The following is a 12,500-nucleotide window of genomic DNA, read 5'->3' as shown; positions in this document are numbered from 1 at the left end:
AACTGGGGTTCAGCTTTCTTAAAAGCTACTTGGTACCAAACTCCAACTGGGGTTTAGCTTTCTTACAGCTACTTGGTACCAAACTCCAACTGGGGTTCAGCTTTCTTAAAAGCTACTTGGTACCAAACTCCAACTGGGGTTTAGCTTTCTTACAGCTACTTGGTACCAAACTCCAACTGGGGTTCAGCTTTCTTAAAAGCTACTTGGTACCAAACTCCAACTGGGGTTCAGCTTTCTTAAAAGCTACTTGGTACCAAACTCCAACTGGGGTTCAGCTTTCTTTAAAGCTACTTGGTACCAAACTCCAACTGGGGTTCAGCTTTCTTTAAAGCTACTTGGTACCAAACTCCAACTGGGGTTCAGCTTTCTTAAAAGCTACTTGGTACCAAACTCCAACTGGGGTTCAGCTTTCTTAAAAGCTACTTGGTACCAAACTCCAACTGGGGTTCAGCTGTTAAAATCTACTTGGTACCAAACTCCAACTGGGGTTTAGCTTTCTTACAGCTACTTGGTACCAAACTCCAACTGGGGTTAAGCTGTTAAAATCTACTTGGTACCAAACTCCAACTGGGGTTTAGCTTTCTTACAGCTACTTGGTACCAAACTCCAACTGGGGTTAAGCTGTTAAAATCTACTTGGTACCAAACTCCAACTGGGGTTTAGCTTTCTTACAGCTACTTGGTACCAAACTCCAACTGGGGTTAAGCTGTTAAAATCTACTTGGTACCAAACTCCAACTGGGGTTTAGCTTTCTTACAGCTACTTGGTACCAAACTCCAACTGGGGTTAAGCTGTTAAAATCTACTTGGTACCAAACTCCACCTGGGGTTAAGCTGTTAAAATCTACTTGGTACCAAACTCCACCTGGGGTTAAGCTGTTAAAATCTACTTGGTACCAAACTCCAACTGGGGTTAAGCTGTTAAAATCTACTTGGTACCAAACTCCAACTGGGGTTTAGCTTTCTTACAGCTACTTGGTACCAAACTCCAACTGGGGTTTAGCTTTCTTAAAGCTACTTGGTACCAAACTCCAACTGGGGTTAAGCTGTTAAAATCTACTTGGTACCAAACTCCAACTGGGGTTAAGCTGTTAAAATCTACTTGGTACCAAACTCCAACTGGGGTTTAGCTTTCTTACAGCTACTTGGTACCAAACTCCAACTGGGGTTTAGCTTTCTTACAGCTACTTGGTACCAAACTCCAACTGGGGTTAAGCTGTTAAAATCTACTTGGTACCAAACTCCAACTGGGGTTAAGCTGTTAAAATCTACTTGGTACCAAACTCCAACTGGGGTTTAGCTTTCTTACAGCTACTTGGTACCAAACTCCAACTGGGGTTTAGCTTTCTTACAGCTACTTGGTACCAAACTCCAACTGGGGTTAAGCTGTTAAAATCTACTTGGTACCAAACTCCAACTGTGGTTAAGCTGTTAAAATCTACTTGGTACCAAACTCCACCTGGGGTTAAGCTGTTAAAATCTACTTGGTACCAAACTCCAACTGGGGTTAAGCTGTTAAAATCTACTTGGTACCAAACTCCAACTGGGGTTAAGCTGTTAAAATCTACTTGGTACCAAACTCCACCTGGGGTTAAGCTGTTAAAATCTACTTGGTACCAAACTCCAACTGGGGTTAAGCTGTTAAAATCTACTTGGTACCAAACTCCAACTGGGGTTAAGCTGTTAAAATCTACTTGGTACCAAACTCCAACTGGGGTTAAGCTGTTAAAATCTACTTGGTACCAAACTCCACCTGGGGTTTAGCTTTCTTACAGCTACTTGGTACCAAACTCCAACTGGGGTTTAGCTTTCTTACAGCTACTTGGTACCAAACTCCAACTGGGGTTAAGCTTTTAAAATCTACTTGGTACCAAACTCCAACTGGGGTTAAGCTGTTAAAATCTACTTGGTACCAAACTCCAACTGGGGTTAAGCTGTTAAAATCTACTTGGTACCAAACTCCAACTGGGGTTAAGCTGTTAAAATCTACTTGGTACCAAACTCCACCTGGGGTTTAGCTTTCTTACAGCTACTTGGTACCAAACTCCAACTGGGGTTTAGCTTTCTTACAGCTACTTGGTACCAAACTCCAACTGGGGTTTAGCTTTCTTACAGCTACTTGGTACCAAACTCCACCTGGGGTTCAGCTTTCTTACAGCTACTTGGTACCAAACTCCAACTGGGGTTTAGCTTTCTTACAGCTACTTGGTACCAAACTCCAACTGGGGTTAAGCTGTTAAAATCTACTTGGTACCAAACTCCAACTGGGGTTCAGCTTTCTTACAGCTACTTGGTACCAAACTCCAACTGGGGTTTAGCTTTCTTACAGCTACTTGGTACCAAACTCCACCTGGGGTTCAGCTCCTGGAGGTTAGTGTTTTTTTTGTGATGAAAGTTGTTCTGGAGGCATCTCTGCAGAGTTGTAACTAGCTGGCACTCTGATTTTATACTCACCCTTATACCTAACTTTAAACACACTGCTAACCCTAATGCCTAACTTTATATTTTTTTCATACATTTTTGACCTCATAGCCAATTTTGACTTTGCAGCTGGCCCTATTTCTCGTAAGAGCTTAAGTGAATCCAAAAGTCCAAAAACTTTAAACGTTCCTTTCCAATGTTCTCACCCTCGTAGATGATGTGGAAGCCAGGTTTGTTCTGGGAGTAGTCACTGTGGAACAAGAAGCTGGTTTCATGTGTGGTGCTGAACAGAGAGCCGGGCACAACGGACCCACTGAACCTGTCGATCACAGAACCCGTCTCCAAACTCCCGCTGAGCACCTCCAGATAGTCATGCACCGCTTCAGTAGAGAAGTTTAGAAACTGCAGGTGAATGCCTAGAATAAAAACAGAGAGCGAGAGAGAGGGGGGGAGAGAGAGAGGGGGGGGGGAGAGAGAGAGATGGGAGGGGGGAGGGGGGAGAGAGAGAGAGAGAGAGAGAGAGAGAGAGAGAGAGAGAGAGAGAGAGAGAGAGAGAGAGGGGGGAGAGACAGAGAGAGAGAGAGAGAGAGAGGGGGGAGAGAGAGAGAGAGCGAGAGAGAGAGCGGGGGGGAGAGACAGAGAGAGAGAGAGAGAGAGAGAGAGGGGGGAGAGAGAGAAAGAGAGAGAGAGAGAGAGTAAAGAGAGAGAGAGAGAGAGAGAGAGAGAGAGAGCGAGAGAGAGAGAAAAAGAGAGAGGGAGAGAGAGTGAGACAGAGAGAGAGAGGGGATGGGAGAGAGAAAGAGAGAGAGAGAGAAAAAGAGAGAGGCGGAGAGAGAGGGGGTAGATGTAATAAAAATACAGTCCGGGGATGCATTTCTTTAAACTGTTTACCCTTTACTCTACAACAACATTGTTATCCTCTAACATGAAAAGTGTTTTATTTCTGTGATACTGAAGGACAAAGAAAACAACAGTAGCAACAGTAGAGAAGACAGACCGAAGCCTACGGGGAGCTGTACGCTCCAGCTACAGTCCAGACTGCTGAGGTAATTCCCTGGGAAGCCTGGACTCAGGATCACACCACTGAAGTCTGTCATAGAGCCTCCGCACTGAGCTGTAAACACCAAGGAGAAGACATGTTGCTCAGAGAGGGGGAGAGAGAAGTGGTGTGTGTGTTTGTCAGTGTGTGTGCGTGTGTGTGTGTGTGTTTGTGTGTGTGTGTGTCATTGTGTGTGTGTGTGTGTGTGTGTGTGTGTGCCCAGGCGTGTGTGTGAGTCATTGTATGTGTGTGTGTGTGTGCGTGTGTGTGTCATTGTGTGTGTGTGTGTGTGCGTGCCCAGGCGTGTGTGTTTGTGTGTGTGCGTGTGTGTGTGTGTGTGTGTGTGCGTTCCCAGGCGTGAGTGTGTGTGTGTGTGTGTGTGTGTGTGTGTGTGTGTGTGTCATTGTGTGTGTGTGTGTGTGTGTCATTGTGTGTGTGTGTGTGTGTGTGTGTGTGTGTGCGTGCCCAGGCGTGAGTGAGTGTGTGTGTGTGTGTGTGTGTGTGTGTCATTGTGTGTGTGTGTGTGTGTGTGTGTGCTTTATATACAGTTCATCAATAACAAGATCTCATTGTTTCCCTGTAAACTCGACGGTTTATTGATGAGCGTCTATTTGTGACGTTTAGCTGAATATATACTATTCTCTCCTACGTATTCTTCAGATATACTAGATATTCTATCCACATACAGTCCGTAATGTCTATACATCAAATCACATAAATATGTATAGCATTTACTGTATGTTAATTAATTTAAATTGTATTTTACTGAACCTTCATTTAAGCATATATATATATATATATATATATACTCCGGACATTCTTTTACTTTGCGATGTGTGTGTATTGTTGTGAATTGTTAGATAGTACTGCACTGTTGGAGATAAGAACATAAGCATTTCACTACACCCGCAATAACATCTGCTAAACATGTGTATGTGACCAATAACATCTGCTAAACATGTGTATGGACCAATAACATCTGCTAAACATGTGTATGTGACCAATAAACATTTATTTGATTTGATTTTTGATTTGGACTGCTCTCCAATCATAGAAGTCATCCTACCAATCAGCAGTATAGCAGGGAGGACTTCTCTCCAATCCTAGAAGTCATCCTACCAATCAGCAGTATAGCAGAGAGGACTGCTCTCCAATCCTAGAAGTCATCCTACCAATCAGCAGTATAGCAGAGAGGACAGCTCTCCAATCCTAGAAGTCATCCTACCAATCAGCAGTATAGCAGAGAGGACTGCTCTCCAATCCTAGAAGTCATCCTACCAATCAGCAGTATAGCAGAGAGGACAGCTCTCCAATCCTAGAAGTCATCCTACCAATCAGCAGTATAGCAGAGAGGACTGCTCTCCAATCCTAGAAGTCATCCTACCAATCAGTAGTATAGCAGGGAGGACTTCTCTCCAATCCTAGAAGTCATCCTACCAATCAGCAGTATAGCAGAGAAGACTGCTCTCCAATCCTAGAAGTCATCCTACCAATCAGTAGTATAGCAGGGAGGACTTCTCTCCAATCCTAGAAGTCATCTTACCAATCAGTACAGCAGAGAGGACAGCTCTCCAATCCTAGAAGTCATCCTACCAATCAGTACAGCAGAGAGGACAGCTCTCCAATCCTAGAAGTCATCCTACCAATCAGCAGTATAGCAGAGAGGACAGCTCTCCAATCCTAGAAGTCATCCTACCAATCAGCAGTATAGCAGAGAGGACAGCTCTCCAATCCTAGAAGTCATCCTACCAATCAGCAGTATAGCAGAGAGGACAGCTCTCCAATCCTAGAAGTCATCCTACCAATCAGCAGTATAGCAGAGAGGACAGCTCTCCAATCCTAGAAGTCATCCTACCAATCAGCAGTATAGCAGAGAGGACAGCTCTCCAATCCTAGAAGTCATCCTACCAATCAGTAGTATAGCAGGGAGGACTTCTCTCCAATCCTAGAAGTCATCCTACCAATCAGCAGTATAGCAGAGAGGACAGCTCTCCAATCCTAGAAGTCATCCTACCAATCAGCAGTATAGCAGAGAGGACTGCTCTCCAATCCTAGAAGTCATCCTACCAATCAGCAGTATAGCAGAGAGGACTGCTCTCCAATCCTAGAAGTCATCCTACCAATCAGCAGTATAGCAGAGAGGACTCCTCTCCAATCCTAGAAGTCATCCTACCAATCAGCAGTATAGCAGAGAGGACTGCTCTCCAATCCTAGAAGTCATCCTACCAATCAGTAGTATAGCAGGGAGGACTTCTCTCCAATCCTAGAAGTCATCCTACCAATCAGCAGTATAGCAGAGAGGACAGCTCTCCAATCCTAGAAGTCATCCTACCAATCAGCAGTATAGCAGAGAGGACAGCTCTCCAATCCTAGAAGTCATCCTACCAATCAGCAGTATAGCAGAGAGGACTGCTCTCCAATCCTAGAAGTCATCCTACCAATCAGCAGTATAGCAGAGAGGACAGCTCTCCAATCCTAGAAGTCATCCTACCAATCAGCAGTATAGCAGAGAGGACTGCTCTCCAATCCTAGAAGTCATCCTACCAATCAGTAGTATAGCAGGGAGGACTTCTCTCCAATCCTAGAAGTCATCCTACCAATCAGCAGTATAGCAGAGAAGACTGCTCTCCAATCCTAGAAGTCATCCTACCAATCAGTAGTATAGCAGGGAGGACTTCTCTCCAATCCTAGAAGTCATCTTACCAATCAGTACAGCAGAGAGGACAGCTCTCCAATCCTAGAAGTCATCCTACCAATCAGTACAGCAGAGAGGACAGCTCTCCAATCCTAGAAGTCATCCTACCAATCAGCAGTATAGCAGAGAGGACAGCTCTCCAATCCTAGAAGTCATCCTACCAATCAGCAGTATAGCAGAGAGGACAGCTCTCCAATCCTAGAAGTCATCCTACCAATCAGCAGTATAGCAGAGAGGACAGCTCTCCAATCCTAGAAGTCATCCTACCAATCAGCAGTATAGCAGAGAGGACAGCTCTCCAATCCTAGAAGTCATCCTACCAATCAGCAGTATAGCAGAGAGGACAGCTCTCCAATCCTAGAAGTCATCCTACCAATCAGTAGTATAGCAGGGAGGACTTCTCTCCAATCCTAGAAGTCATCCTACCAATCAGCAGTATAGCAGAGAGGACAGCTCTCCAATCCTAGAAGTCATCCTACCAATCAGCAGTATAGCAGAGAGGACTGCTCTCCAATCCTAGAAGTCATCCTACCAATCAGCAGTATAGCAGAGAGGACTGCTCTCCAATCCTAGAAGTCATCCTACCAATCAGCAGTATAGCAGAGAGGACTCCTCTCCAATCCTAGAAGTCATCCTACCAATCAGCAGTATAGCAGAGAGGACTGCTCTCCAATCCTAGAAGTCATCCTACCAATCAGTAGTATAGCAGGGAGGACTTCTCTCCAATCCTAGAAGTCATCCTACCAATCAGCAGTATAGCAGAGAGGACTGCTCTCCAATCCTAGAAGTCATCCTACCAATCAGTAGTATAGCAGGGAGGACTTCTCTCCAATCCTAGAAGTCATCCTACCAATCAGCAGTATAGCAGAGAGGACTGCTCTCCAATCCTAGAAGTCATCCTACCAATCAGCAGTATAGCAGAGAGGACTGCTCTCCAATCCTAGAAGTCATCCTACCAATCAGTAGTATAGCAGGGAGGACTTCTCTCCAATCCTAGAAGTCATCCTACCAATCAGCAGTATAGCAGAGAAGACTGCTCTCCAATCCTAGAAGTCATCCTACCAATCAGTAGTATAGCAGGGAGGACTTCTCTCCAATCCTAGAAGTCATCTTACCAATCAGTACAGCAGAGAGGACAGCTCTCCAATCCTAGAAGTCATCCTACCAATCAGTACAGCAGAGAGGACAGCTCTCCAATCCTAGAAGTCATCCTACCAATCAGCAGTATAGCAGAGAGGACAGCTCTCCAATCCTAGAAGTCATCCTACCAATCAGCAGTATAGCAGAGAGGACAGCTCTCCAATCCTAGAAGTCATCCTACCAATCAGCAGTATAGCAGAGAGGACAGCTCTCCAATCCTAGAAGTCATCCTACCAATCAGCAGTATAGCAGAGAGGACAGCTCTCCAATCCTAGAAGTCATCCTACCAATCAGCAGTATAGCAGAGAGGACAGCTCTCCAATCCTAGAAGTCATCCTACCAATCAGTAGTATAGCAGGGAGGACTTCTCTCCAATCCTAGAAGTCATCCTACCAATCAGCAGTATAGCAGAGAGGACAGCTCTCCAATCCTAGAAGTCATCCTACCAATCAGCAGTATAGCAGAGAGGACTGCTCTCCAATCCTAGAAGTCATCCTACCAATCAGCAGTATAGCAGAGAGGACTGCTCTCCAATCCTAGAAGTCATCCTACCAATCAGCAGTATAGCAGAGAGGACTCCTCTCCAATCCTAGAAGTCATCCTACCAATCAGCAGTATAGCAGAGAGGACTGCTCTCCAATCCTAGAAGTCATCCTACCAATCAGTAGTATAGCAGGGAGGACTTCTCTCCAATCCTAGAAGTCATCCTACCAATCAGCAGTATAGCAGAGAGGACTGCTCTCCAATCCTAGAAGTCATCCTACCAATCAGTAGTATAGCAGGGAGGACTTCTCTCCAATCCTAGAAGTCATCCTACCAATCAGCAGTATAGCAGAGAGGACTGCTCTCCAATCCTAGAAGTCATCCTACCAATCAGCAGTATAGCAGAGAGGACAGCTCTCCAATCCTAGAAGTCATCCTACCAATCAGCAGTACAGCAGAGAGGACAGCTCTCCAATCCTAGAAGTCATCCTACCAATCAGCAGTATAGCAGAGAGGACAGCTCTCCAATCCTAGAAGTCATCCTACCAATCAGCAGTATAGCAGAGAGGACTGCTCTCCGATCCTAGAAGTCATCCTACCAATCAGCAGTATAGCAGAGAGGACTCCTCTCCAATCCTAGAAGTCATCCTACCAATCAGCAGTATAGCAGAGAGGACTGCTCTCCAATCCTAGAAGTCATCCTACCAATCAGCAGTATAGCAGAGAGGACTCCTCTCCAATCCTAGAAGTCATCCTACCAATCAGTACAGCAGAACTAAACAGGCTCCACTAAGACTCATCAGGGAAATCAACTAATACAAAAAGAGACACATTCTGACTGATTGGTTGCCGTGGATATAGATACATTCTGACTGATTGGCTGCCGTGGATATAGATACATTCTGACTGATTGGTTGCCGTGGATATAGATACATTCTGACTGATTGGCTGCCGTGGATATAGATACATTGTGACTGATTGGTTGCCGTGGATATAGATACATTGTGACTGATTGGTTGCCGTGGATATAGATTCATTCTGACTGATTGGTTGCCCTGGATATAGATACATTGTGACTGATTGGTTGCCGTGGATATGGATAAATTCTGACTGATTAGTTGCCGTGGATATAGATACATTCTGACTGATTGGTTGCCGTGGATGTAGATACATTGTGACTGATTGGTTGCCGTGGATATAGATACATTGTGACTGATTGGTTGCCGTGGATATAGATACATTCTGACTGATTAGTTGCCGTGGATATAGATACATTCTGACTGATTGGTTGCCGTGGATGTAGATACATTGTGACTGATTGGTTGCCGTGGATATAGATACATTGTGACTGATTGGTTGCCGTGGATATGGATAAATTCTGACTGATTAGTTGCCGTGGATATAGATACATTCTGACTGATTGGTTGCCGTGGATGTAGATACATTGTGACTGATTGGTTGCTGTGGATGTAGATACATTCTGACTGATTGGTTGCCGTGAATATGGATAAATTCTGGCTGATTGGTTGCCGTGGATATGGATACATTCTGACTGATTGGTTGCCGTGGATATAGATACATTCTGACTGATTGGTTGCCGTGGATATAGATACAGTTACATCCAAAAACGTAAAATGTTTCTTTCCTCTGAATTGATATTGTAATGAGGTACCGTAGTCATAGTGATGGCAGAAATGTCTGTGATGGTTCATGCAGGTGTGATGGTAGATATGGATGGTTAATCTCATCCCAGAACACTATGAACTTCTATACAGTAAACATATAAACATTACCATAATAAAGACGACTTGTATAGAATGAATACATTACCTAAGCACAGAGGTACGGGGTAATTCCATCGTCTGACGGGCCCTGGCATACACGTTATGTATTCATTACCCTGCAAGAGAAAATATTAATGTATTCATTACCCTGCAAGATAAAATATACATGTATTCATTACCCTGCAAGAGAAAATATATATGTATACATTACCCTGCAAGATAAAATATTAATGTATACATTACCCTGCAAGATAAAATATTAATGTATACATTACCCTGCAAGATAAAATATTAATGTATACATTACCCTGCAAGAGAAAATATACATGTATACATTACCCTGCAAGAGAAAATACTAATGTATACATTACCCTGCAAGAGAAAATATACATGTATACATTACCCTGCAAGATAAAATAATAATGTATACATTACCCTGCAAGATAAAATATATATGTATACATTACCCTGCAAGATAAAATATATATGTATACATTACCCTGCAAGATAAAATATATATGTATTCATTATCCTGCAAGATAAAATATATATGTATACATTACCCTGCAAGATAAAATATATATGTATTCATTACCCTGCAAGATAAAATATATATGTATACATTACCCTGCAAGATAAAATACTAATGTATACATTACCCTGCAAGATAAAATACTAATGTATACATTACCCTGCAAGAGAAAATACTAATGTATACATTACCCTGCACGAGAAAATACTAATGTATACATTACCCTGCAAGATAAAATATTAATGTATACATTACCCTGCAAGATAAAATATAAATGTACAGTTAAAGTCGGAAGTTTACATACACCTTAGCCACATACATTTAAACTCGGTTTTTCACAATTCCTGACATTTAATCCGAATAAAAATTCCCTGTCTTAGGTCAATTAGGATCACCACTTTATTTTAAGAATGTGAAATGTCAGAATAATAGTAGAGAGAATGATTTGATTCAGCTTTTATTTCTTTCATCACATTCCCAGTGGGTCAGAAGTTTACATACACTCAGTTCGTATTTGGCAGCGTTGCCTTTAAATTGTTTAACTTGGGTCAAATGAAACGTTTGTCAAGGTGTGGGTAACCTTCCACAAGCTTCCCAGAATAAATTGGGTGAATTTTGGCCCATTCCTCCCGACAGAGCTGGTGTAACTGAGTCAGGTTTGTAGGCCTCCTTGCTTACACACGCTTTTTCAGTTCTGCCCACAAATGTTCTATGGGATTGAGGTCAGGGCTTTGTGATGGCCACTCCAATACCTTGACTTTGTTGTCCTTAAGCCATTTTGACACACCTTTGGAAGTACACTTGGGATCATTGTCCATTTTGAAGACCCATTTGCGACCAAGCTGTAACTTCCTGACTGATGTCTTGAGATGTTGCTTCAATATATCCACATCATTTTCCTTCCTCATCATGCCATCTATTTTGTGAAGTGCACCAGTCCCTCCTGCAGCAAAGCACCCCACAACATGATGCTGCCACCCCTGCGCTTCACGGTTGGGATGGTGTTCTTTGGCTTGCAAGCATCCCCCTTTTTCCTCCAAACATAACGATGGTAATTAAGGCCAAATAGTTCAATCAGACCAGAGGACATTTCTTCAAAAAGTACAATCTTTGTCCCCATGTGCAGTTGCAAACCGTAGTCTGGCTTTTTTATGGCGGTTTTGGAGCAGTGGCTTCTTCCTTGCTGAGTGGCCTTTCAGGTTATGTCGATATAGGACTCGTTTTACTGTGGATATAGATACTTTTGTACCTGTTTCCTCCAGCATCTTCACAAGGTCCTTTGCTGTTGTTCTGGGATTGATTTGCACTTTTCGCACCAAAGTACGTTCATCTCTAGGAGACAGAACGCGTCTCCTTCCTGAGCGGTATGGCGGCTGCGTGGTCCCATGGTGTTTATACTTGCATACTATTGTTTGTACAGATGAAAGTGGTACCTTCAGGAGTTTGGAAATTGCTCCCAAGGATGAATCAGGCTTGAGGAGGTCTACGATTTTATTTCTGAGGTCTTGGCTGATTTATTTTGATTTCCCAATGATGTCATGCAAAGAGGCACTGAGTTTGAAGGTAGGCCTTGAAATACATCCGCAGGTACACCTCCAATTGTCTCAAATTACGTAAATTACCCTATCAGAAACTTGTGAAGCCAAGACATAATTTTCTGGAATTTTCCAAGCAGTTCAAAGACAACTTAGTCAATTTAGTGTATGTCAACTTTTGACCCACTGGAATTGTGATACAGTGAATTATAAGTGAAATAATCAGTCTGTAAACAATTGTTGTAGAAATGACCGGTGTCATGCACAAAGTACATGCCCTAACTGACTTGCCAAAACTATAGTTTGTTTAACAATACATTTGTGGAGTGGTTGAACAACGAGTTTTAATGACTCCAACCTAAGTGTATGTAAACCTCCGACTTCAACTGTGTTCATTACCCTGCAAACAAACACATCTATTCAGCACTGTAGGATGTGGCTATATCACATTAAATGCATCCCAAATGGCACCCTAGTCCCTATATAGTACACTAATTTAGACCAGGCCCTATGGCACCCTATTCCCTATGTAGTGCACTACTTTAGACCAGGCCCTATGGCTCTGTATAGGGAATAGGGTGCCATTTGGGATGCCCATTAGGAAACAAACAAATATAACAGAAAACCACAGAAACCTTTGGAAATGCTGATTCATATCAAACAAAGGCCATGAAAACAACAGGGAGAGACACATGTCTGATTCATATCAAACACAGGCCATGAAAACAACAGGGAGAGACACATGTCTGATTCATATCAAACACAGGCCATGAAAACAACAGGGAGAGACACATGTCTGATTCATATCAAACACAGGCCATGAAAACAACAGGGAGAGACACATGTCTGATTCCTATCAAACACAGGCCATG

The 12,500-nt window shown here is 43.1% G+C and overlaps 1 protein-coding gene across 1 annotated transcript in view; it reads right to left on the bottom strand.

Annotated features, from left to right (window-relative positions):
- The window catches only part of LOC110512917 (CUB and sushi domain-containing protein 3), a 523,013-nt gene that overhangs the window by 147,194 nt on the left and 363,319 nt on the right, over positions 1–12,500 (bottom strand). The window contains exons 40-42 of the mRNA XM_036934833.1: positions 9,608–9,677; positions 3,418–3,534; positions 2,627–2,836 (exon numbers count right to left, since the gene is read on the bottom strand). Of these exons, the coding sequence (XP_036790728.1) occupies positions 2,627–2,836; positions 3,418–3,534; positions 9,608–9,677 (397 nt within the window). The remainder of the gene's footprint in view (positions 1–2,626; positions 2,837–3,417; positions 3,535–9,607; positions 9,678–12,500) is intronic.

The sequence above is a fragment of the Oncorhynchus mykiss genome, chromosome 2, assembly GCF_013265735.2.
Source record: "Oncorhynchus mykiss isolate Arlee chromosome 2, USDA_OmykA_1.1, whole genome shotgun sequence".
NCBI lineage: Eukaryota > Metazoa > Chordata > Actinopteri > Salmoniformes > Salmonidae > Oncorhynchus > Oncorhynchus mykiss.
Note: the sequence above shows the minus strand (reverse complement) of the source record. Positions and strands in the feature narration are given on the sequence as shown.